At 38.8% G+C, this 27,174-nt stretch overlaps 1 protein-coding gene across 1 annotated transcript in view; it reads left to right on the top strand.

Annotated features, from left to right (window-relative positions):
• RAB15 (RAB15, member RAS oncogene family) overlaps positions 1-27,174 on the top strand; it is a 768,359-nt gene that overhangs the window by 716,995 nt on the left and 24,190 nt on the right. Inside the window, exons 4-6 of the mRNA XM_044074140.1 lie at positions 757-834; positions 13,283-13,372; positions 20,667-20,732. Coding sequence (XP_043930075.1) covers positions 757-834; positions 13,283-13,372; positions 20,667-20,732 — 234 coding nt within the window. The remainder of the gene's footprint in view (positions 1-756; positions 835-13,282; positions 13,373-20,666; positions 20,733-27,174) is intronic.

The following is a 27,174-nucleotide window of genomic DNA, read 5'->3' on the forward strand; positions in this document are numbered from 1 at the left end:
TGGTATAATAGTTAAGGTCTTATCCTCACCAACACCATGTACAGGTGTTGATTCTAACCTCTGGTGATTGGCTAGACTTGTGATAGTCTGCAGACTGATACTGATAAGCCTAGTATTTACCTATGAACTTTTATACATTTCAGCTGGGGGTTGGAGGTTGTCATAATGTTTAAGGTGTTTACCTTGTAGTTACAAGGTACAGGATTTGATTTTCACCTCTGGGAAGCATGGTTAGGCTAAAAAATGCCCGGGGTTGTTAGCCTAGTAATCATCTATGAATCTTTGTCTATCCATGTGAGCTATTGTTATAGCATATATGCGCATGCATATATACGTGTTATTTCTACATTACTGGTATATAGAAATGAGTCTGAAAAATACTTTAGAAGGGCATTTTCTGAACTGGTTTGAGTGCTGACACACCTATCCAAGACAAATGCTCTGAAGACAGAACTTGCCAATTTACATACACTGATTTTATTTTTAAGAATAGTGTCCATTTATTGTGATGTAAAGTATTGCAGTCCTCAGATGTAATATTCCTCCATGCTTCCAGCAGCTAGATATTATAAGTGACACTCTTATATCTCAGCTTATAATAGGCCCCTGTATCCACACTAGTTGGGAAATACTTTTTAGGATGTAATGTGACAGCTGTGATACTTATTATTTGAAGTTTGTTTGTATAAAAAGTTAACTTTTGCTGTGATGTGTAAAAAGTCTGGAAGACTGACTAAAAAATCATTTTTTTTCTAGGGAATATTTCTAGTTTATGACATCACAAGTGAGCGGTCTTTTCAACACATCATGAAATGGGCCAGTGATGTTGATGAGGTATGATGATATAAATGCATTTTTGTTATTTTTGATTCTAATTATTGTTTCACTGTAACTGTGATCGTGCTCCTTCATCACTGTGGGAATCTCAATCATAACTATTTTAACAAACTCTTCTGTTACAAATGAATTGTGCTGTTGGTAATTCTGCTGTAACTGACTGATTGTGGTTGTTATCTGCTTAGATTTTAGAAAAGCTTCCCGATTTTGGCATGTGTACCTTATTGGAAATGGTAGTAGATTTAATATTTTAGTAGAACAAAATGCCTAAATATTATGAAAACTATGATACTGTTAATTGAAACACATTATATAAATTAAACCAGCATAAATAACTAGGGCTATGTAGCACTTAAATCTTTGACAACAGAGTTGAAGTCATTTTGCACAGTTTGAGGGTGCAAGCTGTCCTGTGAAATGTTATTTCAGTGAAATATTTCTCACTTTGAGCATCTGGAAAGGTGGTAATAAGATTTAAGAGTTGGAAAAATAAGCATTCACACTGGCCCAGTGAGTGATATTAGCATTAAGAGTATCACCGCATTTCACATCAGTTGGAATATTCTTACATACCGCATTGAGTCTATTTGTGTTATTCAAAGTAATGTAGGGAGAAGAAAACACTGTTAGGAAACTGTAACAACCTAACCTTCTGACCTTAGGTATCGCATCATTAAACTGGAGCCTTTCTCAAAGTCAAAGAAGTCTAGAGTTTTACTACGACTTCATGGCTTTGGCAGGGGTACAAACCTTGATGTCACCTTGTGCAGCTGAAGCTGCAGGGTTGTCAAAAGTGACTGTGTATGCTTAACAAGATTTTACATGTTGCAGTAAATTTGTCTCTTATATGCAGGGGAATTAAACTAATGTCATAAGCACTGTCCATACCAGCCCTTTGTGATATTATTCATATGCCCCAGCAGGAGAAGAATTGTCAGTGGTGAACCAGAGGGCATCTGCAAGTTTGCAGTGAGTCAGAGGTGGTATCACTTTTCGTAACTGCACTGTCACTGTTCTAGGAATAATATTACTTTGCTGTTGCTTGGAGCTGGCATGATGTTTGTTGCTATATTCTCATTTAGACATTTAAAAAAAGGTTTTTCAAACGTTTGAGCTCATGCATATGTGCACACACACACACACAAACACAAAGAACTGTAAGATGACAACTTGGTAGTATGTGTAAGCAGTGGATTGAAGAAAATATTGCCTTTGTCCAGGCTTGGCTGAAAAAATATCAGTGACCTCTTTGCCCTGTTGTAGTGTTTGCCAAGAAAGGAGAGTGTGGCTAAAACATGGCTGGCATGAACAGTTGAAGGTTGTGGAGCAAAGATCATGTCTGCCAGGTGAGCACACTATATTTATCTGTGAAGATACTTCCTTAGGATATAGTAAAGGAGGAATGTGGTAACTTGCAGACAAGAAACCCACAAATAGTTAGAATACGATCGCACAAGGGAAGAAACCATTTTTTGGTATAAGACAAACTTTGAGGTACAGCAGAAGGGGTAAGGGACTGAGGTAAGATACATTCCTAGAACATTCTAGAGAAAAAAATAGGAAATGTGTTCTGATGACTTTGAACATTACTGTCTCAGTATTTGAGTTGGATAGCACCGTAGCCAAGGATAGGTATTGCACTTGTAAGCATGACATGAGCATTATAAAAATAGTTTGTATAGTTATATAAGAGCCTCAGATGAGCTATACGTGTTGTCGCTTCCTCAGGTGAGCTACCTGTTTGTGGCATGGTTTGATACAGAGGGGTAAGCACTCATTTGACCTCTCCAAAGCCCTCTGTACTACACAATGTCAGATCTCTATATTAAGTACTTGAAAGATAAGTTTATAACAATTTGTACTCTGTATACATTTTTTTTTTTTATTTAACATTTGTTTACTGGGATAGTCTGACTTGTAACTAAGCCAATTTTCAGCGGAGGCCTGGAGAGAAACTCTCCAGACTCATGTCTTTGTAATGTGGGAGGAAAACAAAGCGCCTGGACAAAACCCACACGAATGCAGGGAGGACATGGAGACTCCACACAGAAGGCACCCCAGCTGAGAATTGAGCCAGAGAACCTCTTGCTGTGAGACAACAATGCAACCGCAGCACCATCTTCCTACATACATCATAAATATGAGTTCACTTGATTCTACAAGGTTTTTTTTTTTGCTTATTTGCCCTAAAATGTATTGGATGTTAAAACACTAGTTAATAATAAATGAGGACCAAAGCTGCAGCGCAGTGTGTCTGGCATGCCCAGCTGGTACACACGTATAGATCTATACCCATGTCAATAGTATATTCACTACATTTAAATCCTTTTACGTTTTATCTTAGGGAAAGACAGCAACACAAGCAGAAGCAGTGGAACATTACTTATTATACCATGACCCCCAAAAAGTGCGGCTGATTTGGCAGCATGCCGTTGTATATCGATCGATAACTAATGGAAAAAAGGGTCGTCGCCGGGACTTTTTTTTCTTTTTAACTCCCTTAGTTTCTGTCTGCTTATGTTTGTTAAATGGGTTTAACATTCTGTTGCTTTTATAAAGTCGTAGTTTTCTAACCAATCACAGGTTTGTAAGTTAACTAATAATCGGTTCGTTGGTTTTTATTTAGCTCGCCGTTCGACCAAACCACGCCAACCCTGGCCAAAACCGAATACCCGCCACTTATTACCCACATTTACCTATAGTATTATACATTTCAGATTACTTTGTCAAGCATGCATATTATTTAACTAGAAGTGGGATCTATTAATACAGAAGTTAACTTTTCATTGTGGTGAATTTTATTAGTATTCTTATAGAACACTTGCACGCTTTTAAAAAGAGTACTAGTTTGATCCTTTGGATTGTATATGTACAGAGTTATCAGCGTTTTGCCCTCAATTGATATACTTATCTTGCTCCGTGGGTGTAGTTTTTCTGTGGCATAGGTTTCTAGTAATAAATCTGAGTCATCCAGTTCTTTATGTGAAAACATTTTCTCATATTTTTTAATGGAGTCATGGATGAAACACCTGCTGTATCCAACACTGTCTTAAGTTTCTTTATTACAAATTCTGGATTGATCAAATTTTTTTGTTTAGTTCATGCTGTGCAACTCTAGACACAGTCATCCTGTTTAGTCTGTTTACCTCCATTTTATCTGTGCCTGCTTCACTTCCTGTAGCTACTATTTTACCTCTCATTAGCATCCTGTTAACTGTATTTGCCATCTGCTTCATTTATATGATTGTTCCATTTGCATATTCTTTTAATGTGGCCCTTTTTGACATTGCTACAGTTGAGTTGTTTAAACCAATAGATAGTAGCATTGTGTGACAGTGTTCTACACTACAAACATGGTTCTTTCCCAGAAGAGTTATTCAGTCTGTTAAAAGTCCATTCAGGCAGACATTGCTGTACGTCTAGAGTGTCATTAGCTGCTACTTCCATCATTACTGCTATATTAATGATTGTTCAGGTGTAAGTTCTTTCTTATAGCATAGTCAATGTGGGTATGTACAATATATGACACATGCAGTTTTGTCTTTCAGGACATCTGTCAGTTCTTCTTCATATTTACAGTTCTCAGTTGATTTATACAACATCGCCACATTTTCCAAAGTGATTCTACAGCTTAAATGACTTGACTAAAATGTTCTGCTGTTATCAAAAGTTTCATATTTGCATACTTAAACAGTCTCTGTAATGCCTTTGTATGATTTTCAAAAGGTTTAGCTGGTATCCAAACTGAATAATGGACTATAAAATGTGTCAGCCACTGAATTTAAAAACAATGACGCATTTTTTTTTATCTGGAGTGTCATTAGCTATGCAAAGTAGATCAGCTGTTGCACTATAATTTATTCAGTCCTTCCTGGTAGCATCAGAGGCATTAGTATGTTCAATATGCTCGCTCACATTCGGCCATTTGATGTCTAGTGTTTCCTGCCACACGCAAACTAGTATTTAAGCAAGTGTCCCTACAACAGTACAAACTAATTGCAGATTTTCCACCAACACATATTCTTTTATCATCTGTTTTTGACTTAAAACACTTAACTTTCTGTATTGTTTAGAGATTACTTGAAATATCTTCACATATATTTGTATTAACTTAATATATGAAAATGATCTATTTTGCTTTTCATTAACCTACATAGTTTTGTTTTCTTTGAAACACTAATTGTCCATGCTTAAGCAACTTCAGTTAAGTTGAAGCTCTTCCACAGAAATTCATTTTCACTAACATGAAAATTCTTGTTTTTTTAAAAAATTTAAATAGTGGCTTGTCTATAAAGTACTTTAATCTCCTTTTGTTTTTTGTTTGTTTTTTTGTTTAAGACTCCACATTTCACTCAAAATGCTTCTCTACAAAGTCATATACAAGAATATGTGAGAATTGATTCATCTTGTTACTGGCTGTATGATACAGAAGTTGTCTTCTTGACTATACCCCATATAACCTAAGTTTCCTTATTAGTTCCGATGATGAAGGATCAAGCCTGCAAACTATGGTAATGATGAGTTAATGCCATTTTCTACATCCCAAGGAAGATAGTTGGCCAATACCTGATCTTGGAAAACAAAACTGAATAGTTGTGCAAATGTCAATGCCAGATGCATAACACATCACAGAAGCTTCTAGAAATAATGTTGCAAAATTCGCATTTAATATGCCTGATATAACTAGTGTCTAAGAAAGTTGTTGAAGCAAGATACAGTATGGGAATAGAGCTGTGACCAGGAAGAAGCTTTTGAAATGCTCAAGAGACTAGTAACAGATGCTGTGACCAGGAAGAAACTTTTGAAATGCTCAAGAGACTAGTAACAGATGCTATTTTAAAGTACTATGATATAAATAAGTCAGTTATTTTGCAAGTAGATGTTGTTAGTCAGACTGGTATATATTATATGTTGTCATGCAAAAAACAGACCAGTTTACTATGGACCAAGAGTGTTTGCAGAGGTACCAAAGAGATATGCTGCTAGAAAAGGAACTGTTAGCAGTAGTATATGGGTGTGAAGAATTCCATGTGTATGTCTCTGGCAAAAAAACACAACCCCTTGCAAGGCATATTCAAAACATCCTAGTGCAAGGCAGCTCCGAGGTTGCAGAAATGGTGTTTACAGAAGGATGATCTGAAAGGTGAAACCAAGACCAGACAAGGAACTCAGATGAATATAGAGTTGCTAGAAGTATGACTATTAGAGATTCTTTGGGTAGTATCACAGTTACCAGTGACAGAAAAAGTGAAATAATTCCAGATATGTACTGATGCTGACTTAGAAATGCAGTTACTAAACAACATTACAGTGAAAGATGACCTTAGCAAAGTCATTAGTAAAAAAATAGCCTTCCCAGAACCTTAACTCTAACCCTAAAATCCCATCCAGTCCCTAACCGGAATTCTTACTTCCTAAACCTAAGCACACAACTTACTCTCATTCATTAACCTAAATTCTTCACTCGCTTCCAAAACATAAAACTCCTCTCCTGTTCCATAAACATACATTTGCTGATCATTCCCTAAACCTCTTCCTCCTTAAACCTAAATTCTTCAACCACTCCTTAACCGTAAACTCTAACACTAACCCTAAAACTCTTCTACCACTCCTAAACTTAAACTCCCTGATCACTCTCTAAATATAAAGTTCCTGTTTACTCCCTCAGCCCACACTACCTTCCCACTGTCTACATCTAAATCTCCCCTCTTTTTCGCTAAATTTAAATTCCCCTCCTGGCCATTGCCAAAAGCTTAATCTAAATTTCAGTCTCTCCAACTTCCTCCCCACGTCTGCCACACTTATATTTGCAAACTCAAATATATATTTTGGGCAAGGTTCAGCAGCTCCACTTTCTCTGCATGGCTGACACATCTTGTCCAAACTCGTATTTGAATTTGAGCAGAAGTGGCAGCCTGTGTGAACTGCAGTGAGTCCAAGTTGCCAGGTGTGAGACTATGGCCTAGGAGCAGCAGGAACTCAATAAGTTGTAATAGGTTGAAAAAAGAAGCGGTGTTTGATAGGATTCACTACAGTGTTCTGAAAGAATATATAAAGTGTGTATTAGTGAAATAAAGAATATTTAAAGTGAGTATTACTGAAATGGCTTTTCCTGAGCTTTCTGTTTGCTTTTGTCGCCAGTTCATTTTATATGTGCTTAAGACTCTGTGATGATTAAACTAGTTGTCCAGTATCCCCTCCCACCACTACTAAGTATTATCCTTTCTATAGCTACTTCACCAACGTAACCAAAGTATTGTAATTTTCTGGTTAATCTTTAAAGCTCCATTACTTGACTGTTTGCCTTAGATAACAAATTATTTAAATATTTTGATGGTCTTTGCCTGTCTTATATAATGTACATTTTTTATCCTTTCCTGATAGTTTTATGTTTCTGTTACATGTTTATCCTATCAGTGCTTAGGTATAAGCACTTGAGCATGGATGAATAATGGGAAATAGAGTAACAGCACAGGAAATCCATGTTTACCATTGGGAATCCTGAAGGTCATTAGATCAAATTTCAGTATCAATTGCAATTGGCCACCACAGTCTCTAACAACAAAAACAGTTTCTCCCAGTAATTAATCAGATTGAACTCTGCATTTACCTACACTAGCATAACGCAGCTCCTGCATAACAGTGTCTACAGGATTGCAGTTGGCCACCACAGTCTCTAACAACAAAAACTGTTTCTCCCAGCAATTAATCATAGTAGGTTACACATACAAAAAGCATTTGTTAAGCTTTCTCTTACAGTGCTGTGTAATTAAGCAAGTCACCATTTTGGTCAACCATAGGGCTCTTTTCTACTTGAGTGTTTGCCTCCTTCCCCTGTAACTAAAGTACACTGACTCTTACATTTGTCTCTCCGACCCTAATTTTTACAGGTATACCTTGTACCTTTCTGGCTTTCTAACACTCAGACGTAGATTCCTGTTGAACGTTTTACTTACTTGTCTGACATTTGAACAGGTAACCCTTGTACAAATCCTCAAAATTGCATAATGTTGGTCTGTCTTTCCTGCTAAACATAAGTAAAATTAAAGTGCTGAGTGCAAGTAACATTAAAGTGCTGAGTGCAGATTTTAGGCCCTTACATTAAACGTCTTGAGTCAATCAAGGTATCCCTCTAACCACTCCTACTGCCTTCTCCCCCCCCCGCCCCCTCTTTCCTCAAACAAGTTAAACTGCTAGAACCTAGTACATGCATTGGTTCATCCCTGCTCTGCTTGCCCTTGCTTTGCTCGGGCTCGCTTCGCATCCCATCCTGCCCCCAATCCCTCCCACCCCTGGTGCTGCTAGATTTATTGGTACTAGACCACACCCCACTTTTTTAAACCAATCAGCAACGACTTGTCACTCAACAGCACCACCCTCAACCCAATACCACCAGTCCTCTAACTCTACTATTCCTTTTGCCTAAGTTTCAAGTCTCATTCAGTAAGATTGCTATCACCCAAAATGGTCTTATTAACTCTACTTCTACCCCTGTTACTCATCCCATATCTCCTAACCACCTACAAATGTCAGGGTCACCCAGGTTTCTGCTACCCTAAATTCCAGACATCCATCCCAGCTACAACAGATAATAATGCACCCTTACTCACCCCCTCATGCTTACCTCCTTAACCCCTAAATACTACCTTCTTACTAGACCTAGTTACACTAGTCCTAAAACTAGACACTATTACAAAACTTTATTCAAAATCTTAAAACTCATACTCAGGATACACTACAACCTCACAAAGGATGGCGACATCCACCCAAACCCTGGTCCATCCCCACCTGTTGACTCTAATCTCCCTACTATATCCCCTACCATCATAGCTCCAACAAATAGATCTCCTAACTCACTGCTGGCCTGCCATCTAAACATTAAGAGCATAAATAACAAAACTCAGCACCTGCATGCCCTCTTAGCTGTTCATTCCCCAGATATATTATTCCTAACAGAAACGTGGCTAATGCCTGCCACCAAGGACAATGAGATTCTGCCACCAGGGTACAGTATCTTTCGACTAGACTGTACCACCAGAAAGGGTGGTGGGGTAGCCATAATTTACAAGTCTACCCTATCTGTCAGCACAGCAGACACCCAACAACCACCCCAGTTCGATAATGCTGAAATTCTTATCTCAAAACTACAAATTAATAAAAACAAAAATGTAAACATTGTCTGTGTCTACATTCCCCAGGGAGGAACACAGAAACCTTAAAATACTTCTTATATTGGTTATCCAATAACTACCCCCAAGAAACAATTGTTCTTGGGGATTTCAACATTGACTGGAACACTTGCTCTTGTGAAACCTCCACAACCCACATAAACATCTATGGATTTACTCAAATCAAAACCTCCCTCACCAGGACAGGAAAACCCAATAACAAGGAAAGTACTCTAGACTGGATACTCGTCAATACCCATCTTCAGTCCTATAAATTAAGCACTTTGCCTGACGACCTAAGTGACCACTGTCTCACCTATGTAATCAAGCTCAAAATAGACTGCTCCTACCAACCCACCTATAGAACATTAAGAAACAACAAGAATTTTATTCTCACCAAGTTTCAAAATGAACTTAAGGCATGCAACTGGTCAGTAATAAAAAGTCTCCCCCCTAGATGAAGCAGTAGCATACTTTAACACCAAATTCCTTGCTATTCTTACCTCCCATGCTCCCAGCCACTCTACTAGAACCAAAGTTAATATTGTACCATGGCTTTCTAAAGATACCAAAACCAAAATTTCACTCAGAAACAAAGCATGGGCCACCTACCAAAAAACAAAAGCCCCACTTGATCAACTAAGATTCAGACAGCTAAGGAATGACACTAAAAAATCCATAACCTTAGACAAAAAGAACTACTACTACCTTCTACTGCAAAAACACCAAAACAAACCTCAAAAGTTCTGGGCAGGAATAAACAAAGTACTCCACCCAGGCCAAACCGCCACTGTACCCCCCCTCAGCTTCACAACAAAAATCCCCAGTAGACATTGCTAATAACTTCAACAGCTTCTTCACAGAGACTATCCAGTCTCTAGCCAGCCAACTCTCTCCCAATGGCTCTAATTCTAATGCAGCCACACCCAGTACCCAAACATACTTTATCTTCCAACCTGTTCCTACTCAACTTATTCATGCCTACTTAAGAAACTAAGACCCACCACCCTGGCTGCCGATCTCCTCCAGCAGACTATCTGCAAAAGGCTGCTCACACCATAGCAAACCCTATCTCAATCTTGATCAACAGAGCTGTATCTGAAGCTACTGTACCCACTATATGGAAAATCTTCCATGTCATACCTCTCCATAAAGGAGGCAGTTTCACTGAACTATCAAATTTTAGACCCATAGCTATTCTGTCACCTCTGGCTAAAATTATGGAGAAGTGTGTACACATACAGCTTATGCACTACCTCACACAGAACAAGCATGGCTTTAAGCCACACCACAGTACTACTTCTGTCCTCCTCTCTTTCTCTAACATCATTAACCACAACAGCAATAATAACAAACTATCCTCAGCACTCTTTCTAGATCTGTCCAAGGCTTTTGACATGGCTGACCACAAAATGCTTATAAATACCTTGAAGGCCTTCTCCTTAAACAACCATACACTACAATGGTTTCAATCCTACCTGCAGGGCAGGCAACAGGCAGTCCTATGGCAGGACAAGCTATCATCTCACCTACCCATCACATTAGGAGTTCCCCAGGGCTCGATACTAGGACCCCTTCTTTTTTCCATCTTTATCAACGACCTTCATTCAGTCATCCCAGATGCTACCTGCATTCAATATGCAGATGACTCCCATCTTGATTTGTTCTGACACCTCACCAGCTATTTTATTTACATTAACCCAAAATACCTTCAGTACAGTGGAAAAATGGCCCTCCAATCAACATCTAATATTAAACCTCAACAAAACTAATCTGCTCCTCTTCTCCCCCCACACGCAGGACCCCCCGGCCATCCTTCAACATAACTGCTAACAATGGCACTATCATCTCCCCAGAAGCCCAAACTAAACTACTGGGTGTCATAGTTGATAACAGCCTGAAGTTTGATGTGCATATCAATCAAACTATCAAAACCATTAATAAAAAACTTTGCCCTCTTTACAGAAACAAACCTTTCCTTACCCCACTTGCAAGAACTGCAATTGCCTGTTCCCATCTACTATCAACTCTTCTCTACACATCACCTCTATTCTCCAACTTAAACAAAACAGATCTTAATAAACTATCATCCTGCTATAACCACATTGCCAGATTTGCTACTGGCACAGCCTACTGGACACACCACTGTCACAACCTAAATCGCCTAGGATGGCTTGAACTGCCTAGCCTACTGCAGTTCATCCAGCTAATAGTGGCACATAAAGTCCTTTACCAACCAGAAAATACACCTGCACTAAAAAATATTATCAGCCCCTACACCAGCACCCGGCCACTGTGATCATCCACTAGACTCCTAGTTCAAACATACAAATCCAACTACTCAGCTGGGGACTCACTGTTTGCCAACTCTGTTGGAAAAACATAGAACAGACTCCCAGCTGACTTGACCCTAGAACCCTCACTAACACGATTCAAAAACAAACTCAAGAAATACTTCAAAACTCATTGGTTATGTCCTTGCACTAACCCCGACTAGTAACCTCTCTATTACTTAGGTGCATTACCTTCAACTACTTCTAACTTTTTTCTACCACTCCATCTGCTGCTCAATGTGTCTTAAACCTGAATGTAATGTTATGTATATATAACTTTGAAAATAATGTTATGTCTTGTAAAGTATTTTATAATAAGTTAGCACTATATGTGCTAAATGTTGGTATTGCTTATGACTGTAATCTGCTTGAAATTAGCATTTACTAAATCTTCAATGTGTATTATTATCTTGGAGCTTTTCTCCCTGGGCCCCTGCTGAAAATGGACATATATCCAGTTGGACTGTCCCAGTCAACAAATGTAAAATAAATAATAAATAAATAAATCTGCAAAAATGTGTACATATTCTTTTTTTGCTGTGGCAAGCTGTCCTGTATAGTCATGTAAGTGGCTGCTTACCTCACATTCCAAGAACTTAATTTTTTTTAACCCTGATGTTGCACACACTCAGGGAAAATGTTATTTATTTTCCTGAGGTTGTCTGACCTTAGAGTTAGAATGCATTCCTGTTCATACACACATATGTAATATTTATAAATATGTATATATATATATATATATATATATATATATATATATATATATATATATATTTATATGTATATTCTCAGTTGGAAAAAGACTCACAGTAAGGAAATGAAAAATGTTAGTCTGATAATTGTGTATATATGTCGTGTTGCACAGAGATCAGAAGGAAAAGTTCATGTTTTTGAATTGCTCAAAACTTGCAAGAGGACTGTTACACAAGACGCATTGGGAAGGACAAGACCTGACTTCTCTAGGCTGATACAATGACATATGGCATGCTAGAATTAGTGTAAAGAAGTTTAAAGTAATGCAGCTAGCAATGCAAAGCCCTTGGAAAGTGTATGGACTGAGAAGGGTGAGGAACTGACCTAAGAACAGACATTCATTAAAATGAGGTTGCTGTTCCACTGTAAGGGCAACTCATAAAACCGCAGTGGGGGTATAATAATCTGTGCAGGCGACCCCATCTCTACCATAACAGGCAAAATGCAAGCATTTTAGATGAAAGTGAGTCATACATTCCTTGGCATATACTAGAAGGCATCAAAAAAACAAAATACAGCAAGCTAAAAAAAAAAAAAAAAAAAAAACAGGAAAAGGAAGCATGACAAACTGTTGGGTAATTCAAAGTGGGTTCACAAAATCTTCCAGAAAGAGAAATAAGGGAACACAGTGAAAGTAAGAAGTTAAAGACTAGAGTGCAGCGTAAAAAATATTTTTTATTTACAGTTTGTAGGTCTCATAAGACACAGCTGTAGAAGTGGAACTTTTTATTGTTGCAGCTGTCATTTTGAAGGTGTGCAGAGGTACAGTTACAGTTAATAACTTGGGAACATAGACAGACTGTGTCATCAAAGTCTGTTTTGTGTTACTCTTTTGTTCCTGCTTTAATTTTATTAAGGTAGTATGCAGATATAACTAAGAGGCTGGGTCTCTGCTGATCGTTTGAATAAAAAGTTGACACAGTTGTTTGATCTATTTGTCCTGTTATCTTAGGTCAGCAGTGGCCAGATGAAGCTTAGCATATGTGAGCCACAATACTTTAGCCTGGATGATACAAAACCTGTGCTGCGGTCACAAGAAAGCGAGTAGAGGCTTCGCCTACAAAGATAATCATCATAAAAAAGACATTTTAATGCCTTACAAACCCCAGGTCCCCAAAAGCACCAGCTCGTGAAGTCTGTAACTCTCTTTAATAGCACTGCAAAACTAATAAATGTCATGTGTTGTTACAGTATGCACCTGATGGAGTTCAGAAGATCCTAGTTGGGAACAAAGCTGACGAAGAACAGAAGAGGCAAGTGGGAAAAGATCAAGGCCTGAAGGTGAGCTGATTACTACATTACCATGCACGCTTTATAAATATTATACTCTTATATCCCAGGTTATGTTCTCATACTTTTTTTCTTCAGATCACCACTTATACTGGTGTGTGTCTCTGTATGTATGTGCATGTGTGTATGCTTCTCTTTGTGTACATGTGTGTGCATTTCCATTGTGAATGTCTGCATGTCTGTTTGTATGCACTCTTGTGTTTGCATTTCTATGTGTGTGTGTGTGTGTGTGTGTGTGTGTGTGTGTGTGTGTGTGTGTGTGTGTGTGTGTGTGTGTGTGTGTGTGTGTGCACATGCATGTGTGAGTCTGCATGTGTGTGTCTTTTTTTGTTTGTTTCGTAGATGGAATTTACATGGCATACATCTGTAAACCTCATCTGCATTTGTTAATGCATTTGTAGTTCTTGCTAAGACTGTTGTACCTATGAATTTTGACTTTGGACCATTTTTTCACACTAAAAAGAGTACACTTTTTTGAGATGCATCTCAGTATAGTGTATTAAAAGTGATTCAGTTACCTAGTGCTGCTAAAGACATGGTTATTAATGTTTAGGCATTCTTTTATTTGTGCAAATACAATTCATAGTTTTTCTGTAATTGACAGCCATTTCAGAGTTTTAAACATCAAGCAGTTTTCACTGCAAGAATGTGAGAAGGTATGAATCTCTGGAGGGACCTACAGTGTAGCTACCAGACTTAAAGATCACGTACAACATTTTAGTAAGAGATCTACTTTTCAACAAAAAAAGTGCTTGTACGCATCTTCATGCTTGAGAACACTATTTTATTGCAAAAAAAAAAAAAAGATGTTTTGAAGCATGAAATTAAATATTTACTTATAACAATGCCATGCATGGCAGATAAACCTCTTACCATGTCCCAGGTGACTCTAGGTTCGATTAGCAGCTCAGATGTCTGAAGCACTGGCAGGGAGGAGCTACCAATCCTGGAGGGGAGGGGCTCATGCCCAGGGTACACATTAACTTTAGATTTCTATGGCAGAGGCTTGGAAAACCATGAAGTGCTTCCTGAGGGTGTGGCTTACAAACATAAGGTCCTTGCAGAAATGAGTGGATTGGCATAGCCTGGCCATTGCACACATCACAGACAGGGAGTTGATGTGTATGCACTGTGGGTGAAAATATTAATAGGAAAAACACTTCAGGCAGTATGATGCAGACTCAGGACATCTTCATCTCATCCCTGTCACCAGCCCTTATTAGAGATAGACAAAGGATGGCCTGGACAGGGTAGTGCACCTGGCAATTCCGGATAGGCACCAGAGTCCACTGGGCTGTGAGGGACAAAAATAGATTAAAAAATGTTAAACACTTACTCTGGCAACTCCTGCCTAATGCGGAAGCCTAATTGACTGACCTCCCACTGTCCTGCATTAATATTAACACTCTGGTAGAGTGTTACTGCTTCATTGTTTAGGCAAGTAATAATTAGGCTTAATTGTAACATATAAAGTTTTGTGAAACAATTAGGTAATTGCCAATCTGTTAAACTAAACTTTGGAAAAAGAACTAAGATTTTCTTGTGCCTTAACTGCTAATTTAACAGGTTGGTAATTACATAATTGCTTTACAGTATTCTGTACATTACAATTAATTCTTACTACCACTACATACCTGAATGATGATGTGTTTATGTTCTGTAGGCACATTAGGCCAGTGGGAGGAGGATCAATTTAACTTCTGCATTGAGAAATTTTTAAAGCAATCTTTTTAACTTAATATTAGACAAAAATATAATTTTTCTACAAAAGAATGTAAACATGCTTGAAGATTTATGCATAGACTTGTTGAGAAACAAAGTTTTATGATGCAAGGTGCAGGTAACATTACAGATAATTTTTAAATGTGATGCTTCATCGATACGCAGTGCTTCCTTTGTAGAATAAGCCTCCCTGCAGTAAATATTCTGACATAATGAAAACTAGAAAAGGATATATTTGCCATTTTTCATATTATTATTTTCCCTCATTATAGCAACCATGTTCGTATTATTTAATTAATGAATTAACTAGTCTATGTATCTATGTATCTAGGTATCCATCTATCTAGCAGACAAGATGGCTGTCCATAGACCTTTTCAGCTATGCATCAGGCCCCAGTGGCTAATAAGATACGTGAAGACAGTTTAATGTGATTACTCAGCCAGCATATTTTGGGAAGGAGTCCACAGAACCTTGAGAAAATTCATATAGCCAGATGGGGAGCATACAGTCATCACATAGACAGTGACTGGAAGTCAGGACAGAACCTTGAACCCTATAACTGTGAGGCAAAGATATTTCAACTGATCATTGTGCTTCTTCTTATTAACACTATTGACTCTAAACTTATTTTTTTACTGAAAGAGAACATAGACAGATATTTCTATTGTATACCATATTAGCATTTTATGCTGTTGTCCTAACACTCCATGTATTTCATGTTTAGATACTGTCCGGCGTTCTCCTTGCCATAGATACCCAAGTAGCAATGCACTTGAAGCAGCTGAGGTGTGCAGGAGGAACTTTTCATCTTTTTTCATAAATGTTGTATATTTATAAGGGCCTCATGTTCACTTCCCATTTCCATACTGCAAGTTGGATGCACCTACATCACGGAAGAAGACAAGAGGAAGTCACCTGTGGCACGTTTTGCTCCCTGAGGGACAGTCTGGGTTTTTTTCAGACACCTTTACCTGGATTTCCTGCTCTTATGAACCACACGTAATAGCCCAAATAAGTGCCTCACACTGCACAACCTGTGAAGAACGATGCACCTAATGGCTGTGTCAGAACTGAGGAAGTCTGAATGTGTTAAAGACAAATGCGCTCAATGTTTTATTAAAGTGTGTACTCATATTTATAATTGTTTCTTTTCTTGGAGCCATTAGTTCTTCACAGTGCAGTGTGAGATGCTTATTTGTACTGTTACTTGTGGTTCTTGGTTGATTACTTCCACAAAACACTTTTTTCTGTTATTTCCTGCTCTTTTACTTGGATGGAAAATAAAAGGATGCTACCAAATGTTAAGCGCTCTCATGCAACATGTCAGCTTGTGCAGTTACTTTCTGGGAAAAGATAACATCTGCATGATAGAGGATGTTATATGATATTGTGTACTATCCTAATATCCCTTGCACAGAGAAGAACTACAGTAATAAAAATACTGATATGAGAAAAACATGTAGCAGGCATGCACAGGATTTCTTTTCTTACCATATAGACATTTTGTAATTTTCTTTCAGGTTATCTTCATTTATGGATTTGTACTTTTTTGTCTGGTAGGTCTCACTGGGTTATCACCTCTTTCTCAGAAGCAGCACAAAGACCATATCTGCAGGATTCCAATTATAACTATATTTATAAGCTTATAATAACAGAAACACAGTCTTGCTGACACATACAGCAGTAAGATTAGTTTCATGACTGTAATCTGAGGGTGATGAATAAGTAAACCATATGCTGTCCTACTAGGACTACATCAACAGATGAGTCATTACATCTGACAGATTATTACTACAAATCAGCTCACATGCTGTGGATTTAGTGCTGTCACATGGTAACAGTAGGTATTAAAAATACAGTCAAAATAATGATTACAACCATGGAAGTAAGTGCTGAAGTACCACAGCTGTTAAAAGCATCTCAGAAAGGGATGCCCACCGAAGGTAGAGATGTGCTTAAAAGAAGAGTTTAGGGAGTGGCTTTAGTTCAGGTATAATAAGGAATATGAGTAGGGAATGGCTTTAGTTCAGGTGTGATAAGGAATATGAGTAACACTCTAAGTGAATGTTGTGCAGTTAGTTCTCAGGGCAGCAGAAAATTAACTCTATAACGGGACATAAGCACTTTCCTACTATGTCATTCATCAATGGATAACAGTCATCAAATATTCACAAATGGTAGTTCATTAGTTATTAATTGGATAAGTGATCTGGTCCAAGGACCAGTTTTAGTTTCTACCTGGGCTAAAACTCTCATGGGAGAAAGTGTGTATGCATCAATATACACGCACACGTGCGTATGTGTATATGTCACACACACACGCATATAAAGTACCGCACACATACACACATATCTATATCTATGTATATATATATCACTATGTAGATGTCAGTGGTAAGTGTACGTTCTTGCATTTGCATTTTTGGTGTGAGTGGATATAATAGGATATGTGCGTTGCAGTGCAGGGCTTTTGGCATGTCTGTGTGTAAGACTTTTTGTGAATGTCTGGGTGTATATGTTTCTGAGTAAGCAGGTAAATGAGTGTGAGCTACAACTTATAGTGACAGATCGCTAAACAGTAGAGTAAAGATAAAGTAGTAGGAGCGTGGGAGCTGTTTTTGTCATTTTTTGTGGATTATTTGAAGTTGCATTCTGTCAGTGTTATTTCTTGATGAAGCATATTTAAATAATTTATTTAAATAATATGTAGTTTTCCATTACAGGTGAAATATATAGTAGAGCAGCAAGGGCATGGCAAAAAGGGCAGTCGTCCTGAGTACAAAGTGTTAAATGGCATGGTCGCACATTCCTACAACTTTACCGAAATGCCAGTATAGAAGCTTTTTTTTTTAACTTGTCACTGGAAAAGCTGGAGGGGGGGGGGGCATGAATAGACTGCTGTGGAAGCTGGTGCACCATGTGATTTCTTATAAGTTCATAGGTTCATAGATGTGTACTAGGCTAATGGCCCTGGAGCCTTTACAAGCCTAGCCCATAGGATTACTCTAGCATCGTGCAACCCAACCTTAATTCCCAGTGCCTCTGTCGAGTAGAGCCACTGGAGTGATCCCTGTGGTGAAGTTTCTATTTCCCATACAATCATCAAGATTTCTCTTGAAGAGGGCAAGTAAGGTGCTCTGTTTGACATGTATGGGAAGTCTATTCCATAGCATGGGCAGTCTCTATGGGAGCCAAAGTCATCTTTTTGACCTCTCTTCTCTTGAAGAACAAAAAGGGATGTATATTTGACTGTATGGAAGCCAATGGACCATTCGGCTTACTGCAGACTTTCTTTTTTTTAAAGAGCTGGGGGGTAGCATAGATTTAACTATTGGCTGTTTTATTTATTTATTTATTTATTTATTTTTTTAAGAGGGTGGGGTGGGAGTTAGAAGACCAGCACTGGGGCACTAGATGAGCCAATTATGGCTCTGTAAATATATATATAAATATATATATATATATATATATATATATATATATATATATATATATGTATATATAATATATATATTTTATATATATATATATATATATAATATATATATTTATATATTATATAGTAGGATTTGTGAAGTTGTACACTTCTATGAAGTTTTACCAGTTGCTACATGTATATGTAAGTAAGGGGGGGTGAGGGCAGACTTCATCATGAAGTGATTTCATTTTTCAATGAAAACGTTTTCCAGCTGTACATATTGTGTTTTATATTGCTAGCCTCTGCATTTCAGAACGGTCCACTAGCAGCTGACATATAACTATCTTCTTGACCAGGACATTGTCAGCAACTACCATTTGGACATTGGTATAATTTGGGAGTTGGTAGACATGTGCCATCCTCAAATAGAATCAAGGAATCAATGAATAATATGTCAGATATAATGACTCATGTAGACTGCCTAGACTTTTGGACAAAAACGTTTGTGCGCCGTTAACCACCAATCCTAGGCAGACTCTTCAATGTCCATCAATGGACATGTTAGGAGTTTTACAGGTGTCAGCCTTACAAATCCTACAAAAGTTATTAAGATAAACTCCATGTGAAGAAACATGTTTAGTTTCCTGGACATCAGAGGAGGGAACCACCTCTATGAGGGAATTCTTTGATGTAGCCCATTTCCATGAGGTGTTCTGGGACATTGACTGCACCCACATTGCCCTCAAGACATCACCTGCTCCACACAGTGTCCAGTATGTCATTTGGACAAACTTCCACTATGTCAGCTGTCAGATGGAGCGCCCTGCACAGCATACTATACACTGTGTATCTCCATGCAATCCAGGCCGCTCTATGTTTTCCATATTGGGTACAGGTGCAACCTGTACCTGCTTTTCATGCAGGGCAACTTTCTGTAAGGTCATTTACTTGTTGGATGTACACATTTCCCCCCCACAGAGATCCTAATGGTCTGGTCCCATGAATGCAGGTAGTAGACCACACACAAGGGTGACCACTGTTGTGTGTTACAGGTGATGCATGATACATCTTGGAGCTGTGGCCGATGACCCCTATCCACAGCACCCATAATATGGATAAGAAGGAGTATAGCATTGCACTGTGACAGACACAAAACACTGATGAACTTCTGTTTTGACTGCTGAAGACTCATCATTGCTTGGACATATGTGTTGAGTGTCATTTTTCTGAGAGTTGTACATCCCCAAGGCCAATTTGGTTGTTCTCCTGGTTGCTGGCTTGTGATGCAGCTGTGACTAAGGCTGCAATCATCTCTACTTTATTCAGGTTGGCATGCACCACACTCCTTTGGCTTGGCACATCTCAGCCAACTGGCTCCTTGTCAGCTTGCCATAATTCTCTACTGACATCCTTGCCTGCTCTCCCTGACTAACTGTGCTAACAAAAAATAATATTGTGGCTGATCTGTCTAGAGATTTTTAAGTTCTAAGAGTGCTTGCATATTTATTTGGTGACACTGTGGGCCACTCCTTATAGCCTTGGTCAAACTACCATTTGTACTGATAGTAACATTACACAGTAAGATTGGACACCCTTTGTTAAGGGCCTTAAAGTAGCTGATAAGGAGTGACTGGTGGCAGTAATAACTACCTTATAGTCTGGACAAAAGGGGGCATAGCTAGTAAACATGTGCCAGCCTTTCCCAGGTGTGTATGTGTGTGTGTGTGTGTGTGTGTGTGTGTGTGTGTGTGTGTGTGTGTGTGTGTGTGTGTGTCTATGTGACTGCAAATCCACTTGTGGCATAGCAAACCATTCAAGTGAAGGAAACTGCTGATGGCATCAGAGGAGACAGTCAGACATTCATGATGTATTATGCTACGAGTCTCAGCCAGATTGACTTTTGAAGTGGTGACAGATATTGTAATCATCATGACATACCTTAGGGTGACCTCAGCCTTGCCCCATAAATGAAATATGCAAACAGGCTGTGACTGATTGCAATGTAATGAGAGATGCAAATAATATTTCTGCTACTGGTCAGCACATATTGAAAGAGGCATTTATCTTGGTTTATTTGATACGTCCTGCCTCCTGTTTAAATTTTATTGATAGTACATAAGAGAATTTTTCTCCCCTTCATGTAGCTTGCTAAAGAATACGGGATGGACTTCTATGAGACAAGTGCCTGCACCAATTACAACATTAAAGAGGTAAGTAACCATATTTATATTAGTTGTATCATACCAGCGGTGGGCATTTACAATGTTTGAAATGACGTTTTCTTCATTCACACTGTTACATAGCCCTCTTTTTAAATACCACTGCTGTTGTAGGAGACGTTCATCTATACCACTTGGTGATGATTCAAGAATGTATTCTTTGTACAGACGTTTGAAGAACAAGTGTCTAAATGTAAAGAACAGGAAATGTGTTATGCTCTGATTATGTAACACTGATTTGCATTTACTTTCCCTTATTAGTATGTGGTACTCTGTATGTCATTAGGCAATAAGCAGTTGCCATTTTGCCTTTTTTCTGTAGCCTACCTTAAATGATATTCATGTAAATACCAGTACCACCGGTTTATCTTGCTGTGATTTACAATTCATTTCACTTGTATCTGTGCTTGAGCTCTCTTTAACCATGTCTAGCTAACATGCACAATCCCTGCATCATTTTGGAAAAAGTTTGAACTTTCCTGCCTCTCTGCTGCTTGGACTGCACTTGAAATGTTTAGATTTTATTAACACTTTCTGATGTCCTAAGACTGTTCATTTTCAGAGACAACCATGAGGTGTGAACTGGTCTGTGTGTGTAAATGAAGGCTGTGAGAATTAGACCCAAATATCAGGGCATTAACCTTATCTATAAATTGTACCTGCTTCACATAACATTTTTTTCAACTCCAGCTCCAGTGGTTACAGGGTGAGAGTCACAGAACATCAAATGAAATAATTAGAGTATACAATAATCAACTGATTTCTGAAGAGCAAAACAAATCTATCAACTGCCAAGTTCCACCAATATTCTCACTAAGATCTTAACCTTCATATGACGGCATTATGGTGTCAACAGCATAGTTTAATCTGTTACCTGGTCTCTCCATTACGCAGCATGTACATTGCAGTACTGTCATATGAGAGTTTGGCTGCCTCTTCTTTCTTTCTTCAGACACAGCAGTGGAAGAACGTAAAAATGTAATCATTATATGAAGTTATTATTCTCTGTGACTTGATCTTTTGCATTTAATGTGATGGCAGTTGTGTGACTTACTTTACTGGCAATGCTTTCCTTTTGCTATCTTTTAATTTTGCAACCCACTCCATGTGCAGCCAGCTATGTTTTACCCATTATTTCTCCTTAACACTGCCCCCTCCAAATGTTATTAATGCATGCACACAGTTTGAACTTTTACATACTCATGAACTTTGTAATCATAATAAGAAAAGTCAAACACTTTTATTTGATCTTTATTTTTAAGTCACATAATGTCTGATTACATAAATTTTTAGTGGGCGACTGCTGAGGTGTGTCATAATGAAGGAACTTGCTGACTGCCATACTGCATGCAGAGGTTTCAGGCACTAAATGTGTGTGTGTTGAGTATACTAACCTGATTTACCGATTTGGTAACTCTAAATTCTAAGCTATGCTGGCAGTCCAACGCAAAAGTAATGGCAAACAGGAGAGCACTGTGCCCAGCATATTTTCTTGGTAGTATCACATACCTACTGCTAATAATTTTACAGATTACCAGTTTATATCTTGTGGTGAATCTCAGCATGTTTTTATTAGAAAAATTCCAAATTGTTTATTGCACAAGTTGCACTGATTGGTAATGCCTGGCATGGGCTTGGCATGGCTTCCCTACTAAGTTCCCTCCACTGACCTCCATATTTCAGTGAATACTATAATATTTATATACCACATCAGAATGTTGGTTCATCCTTTCTCTCTCTAAGTTCCAGTGAGGTGCATGAGATGTACTGGAGCACCTGGGCTGCCATATACAATAGTTTGAACTACTTGTTGGGTTACAGTTCTAATCCCTACCCTTTGTATGGTGATGCCCAGGAAAGTTGGCCCAACAATGAAAAATGGTCCAGGTAGCAGGTTGCTCCCCAGGCCCTGGGAAGATACACCTCTGGACCCTCCTGTCCTCTCCATCCCAATAGTCCATTCTTGCCCCAGCTTCTGCTAGGACTATGACAGACCACACCTTCCTAGAATGCAAATCGTCCCTCCCAGGATAGACACACCCATCTGCCCTACCTCAGACACCCAGATCTGCTGGTTACAGTCTGGGATTCCTCTCTCTATGCCTATTAGAACTGTTACAACTTACAGTAAGTGAGCTGTATAGAACACAATATTATTCCAGCTGGGACTTTTCCTGTGGCTCTCCTGGAAATGGTATTGCTTCAGAGTGAGAAGTGCACTCTATACTTGCTAATCCCGAACATCAGTCAATTCTTTCATATCTTTCCATGTATCATGCCACATCTGTACTTCATTAGAGAAATATGAAGTGTAAGATTACAGAAGTCTGCTTATATTTGAAAACATTTATCTGCCTGGGAATTGTGTAAAATGGTCTGTCCTGCATTTTGTAGAGGACTAGTTGTTTTGATTTTAGTTGCCCAATCACATATGTTCAGGTCTGCTGCTTGGGCAGACCTGCAGTACTATTGTACTTTATTTTGGGGTTTCTCCCTGCCCCACTGTTATGTAACTAAAGAGTAAATATACACATCTAGAGGGTGTAGGAGGAGGTTTTCCTCCCACATGGGGGAAATGGGGTGGGGTATGAGGGGGTAGGGAGGTTCTAGCCCCCCACACACACACACACATTCTGTTTTAAGAAATCATGCTTTGGGCATTCTTATAAATTGTAAAAAAATGAAGATAATACACCTGCATGTATGTATACTTACCATAACAGTAGATCTTTGAGGAATGGTCACAGTAAAAGTAAACCATAATATTTGTGTTACCTCTGCTGTACCAGTGTCTTCTCCTGACCATTATTTGGAAATGCAGCAGTATCTTTCCTATGAGATATGGGCGCATATCTTATGCTCAGTAGCCACTGAGGCAGATAGATGTGAGGATTCCTTATATATACCTCATTTTTGCACATTCTCTTTAGTTCTTTTATCCAGAATTCCACACTGGGAAGAATGGTTGGGACTGACAAACAGGCCATCCTTTGTGTGACTTATTAAATTATATGACATTATGTACAGTGTACTGACAGTAAACAAATACACACATACATGCATATATTTTAAATAAAGTAGTTAATAAATTACACCAAAAACAAATGACAGAAGATGTTTTAAGACAGAAACTAAGACTCTATGTAGTTGTACTCTTGGACACTATTGTGGGAATTCGGAAAGAGCTCCACTGCTTGTGGTAAGAGCTGTGGTAAAAAAGGGCTGCACAATGCAGAGATTTGTGATTCAGATAAATGTTAGCCACAATGAGGAAAGACCTCATTATTACCTAATTTGCATGTCTCTGAATTGCTGTTAACTACCACTTTACTGTAGTAGTTAACACTGTTAGCAAATGAATAACATTCTCTCAGGCAGAGGGAAGAAGTGGAGCATCTGATAGTCTGGTGCAACAGCAACAATCTAGCCTTAAATGTAAGCAAGACCAAATGATTAATAGTGGACTTTAGGAGGACACGGGAGGTACTGCAACCTTTGGAGATTAAGGGGTGTCAGTGGAAAGTGCCAAAGGCACCAAGTTCCTGAGGGTGCATATCTGCGATGACATATGCTGGAAGTCTCACATTAATCACACAGTGAAGAAGGCACAACAATGTCTGCACTTCCTACAGAAACTGAGGAAGGGAAACCTGGCACAGACCATCCTCAAAGCCTTCTATAGGGGGACCATAGAGAGTATACTCACTAATAACATCATTGTATGGTACAGAAATTTTAAAGCATCTGACCGCAGGGCTCTACAGAGGGTAGTGAAGGCTGTGGAAAAAAATCATTGGTTCCTCTGTCCCATCCATGGATGATCTGCATGAGATTAGGTATGTGGAAAGAGCTAGGAAGATAATATACAGCCCTACCCATCCTGTGCATGGCATGTTCATCCGTCTCCCCTCAGGTAGACAGTATCACAGCTTACACTGCAAAACATCTAGACTGAACAGGAGTTTCTTCCCTCTATCCATATGGCTTTTGAACTCAAATGTCAAGTATGACAGAAGATGATAGGATCAATATGCCACAACCTGTAGTATATTGTCTATAGTAACTATTTGGCAATTGCTTAATAATTGGAACAGTTAGCCCCAATCTCTTCTATTACTATTAGTGCAATAGCCAGAGTGAGTCATCACTCCATATATGTGCAACATGAACAGAGTTTATCACACTGCTAATGTGGATATGCAATATTCTAAGCAAATCACATACCTACTAGTATAATATTAGCCTGTCTTATTGTCCTATATGTGAAAAACGTATGTGTTGTCAAGTATCCTAATTATTAATTTTGTTCAGCTGGCAGTGCCAGCTACATCTGATCGACAATAGTTTACTTTGGCTATTTGTCTTGTCCCTTTCCCTTGTAACTCACAAACTGTTGCATGCCTTAAATAATGGCCAAAATACTCACTATAGGGTAAAGAAACCTTACTGGACTGATTTATCAATTAGCACAGTGTGTTAATGAAGGGTGGCACAGTGGTGCAGCAGATAGCATTGTCACCTCACAGACAGAGTTTCCCCAGTTCGATTCTCAGCTAAGGTGCCTTCTGTGTGGATACTGCATGTCCTTCCTCTGTTCATGTGGGTTTCCTCTGGGTGCTCCAGTTTCCTTCTACAATCCAAAGACATGCAGTAGGTGGTCCGGACACTCTAAATTGAACATAAGTACAAGCGTGCATGTGAGTGTGTGGTGTGCAAGAACTAGCATGACAGGGCTAGCCACCTGGTGCTGTAAACCTTGGCTCTAGATAATTGTCACTGTTGAAGTGACACCCTGACCACATGAGCAAAAATGTGAAAAGGGGTTGTGTATGGATGGACAGTGTATTAATGCTGCTGTTTCCTGTGTCAAAGGTGCAGGGCCTGAAGCTTTCCCCTCACTTTGTATTTTAATTCTCTTTTTTAGTTGTACATTTTATTTATTTATTATCCCTGGTGTCTAGTGACAGTGGTGGTGGTGGTGGTGGTGGTGGTGCAGAGGACTAATATCTTCTTGCTGCTCCCAAGAAATCATACGTGGCAACCTGGTGCAGATTATCTGGTGTGCAGACAGCTGTATACTGATTAGCTTCTCTGTCAGAAATCTTGCTGTCTCTAGTAGACCTGTTTGATAAGGACCTGACTTGCACCTTAGTTAAGGTGTGCCTCACTCAGCTACTTCAGCTTGCCTACCCTTAGAGCCTTCACCGACCACTACCCCTTCTGTCAAACAATGTATAAAAGGGGCTCTTCACTCAAAACCCTCAATGATTCCAGTACACCATCTTAAAGACATTCATTTTGTAATAGAGAAAACCCCATTTTGAACCTTCGTATTTATTTCCAGTAACGTATTTATGCTGGAAGACCTTGCTTTTGATAGCCATTATGTCAGCAAGGAAAATCCTCAAAAGTTCTAGGTCTTGACATGTAAGGAAATGTATCCAATCTTCCCCAAAGGCAAGGTACCTGCACACAAGGATTTGGGATGAGTTGGAATCCCTTTTATCCCCCCCCCCCCCGCTGCCTCACCAACATTTGGAGGGAGAGCACACTTTAACATGGCAAGATCAGATCCCCTTTCCAGGCTACAGCAAGTACACAAGTACAGATGTTGGGGAGCTCTTTATGCACATACACACACACACACACACACACACACACACACACACACACACACACACACACACACCTGAAAAAAACATGCTTCTCTGTTTTTGTACTGAGTTTGCTATAGAGGTTGTCGGTGCTTCTTTCAGGATATCCAAAGCTCAAGAAGTCAAGCTAGATGAATGAATGCCTGTCTGCAGCCAATTCCCAGACATTATGACTGATACAGTGGTCCTTTTTGTTTGAAAAACTATTACATTAACCCCCCTCCACACATGCACACACACACACACACACACACACACACACACACACACACACACACACACACACACACACACACACTGTATTGTGAGCTGAATCACCCTAAGGTGCTGTACAGAAGTAAGCTAAACATTAATAAGGATGGACACAAAAAAATTGGTAAGTTATAATGCTAGTATTCATCATCATCAACATCATCATCATTATTTAATTTTATTTCTGTATTTGCAGTATTTTACAGGATGGTATCAATAGTTCACAAACGTCTATTTTTAATAGTGTTTGGAATTAAGGTTGCTACAAGTTATCCAAAAAAATTACTTGGATGAAAGTACTTTACATTCCGTCTTGTTCCTTTTATAGTCATTTTGCAAGTATCTGGTGGAGTAACAGCCACTTACTTGTACTTGATGTTTGAGAATCATTTGGGCATTCCAGGGATCGATGTAGCAATGCTGTGATGAATTAGTTATATTGCTTTTGTTTTTAAACATTATACTGGATACTGTTTGGGGTGGCCACGGTGGTGCAGTGGTTAGCATTGCCACCTCACAGCAAGAGG

Source organism: Protopterus annectens, chromosome 6.part0, assembly GCF_019279795.1.
Source record: "Protopterus annectens isolate FY-2018-M chromosome 6.part0, PAN1.0, whole genome shotgun sequence".
In the NCBI taxonomy this organism is placed as follows: Eukaryota; Metazoa; Chordata; order Ceratodontiformes; family Protopteridae; genus Protopterus; species Protopterus annectens.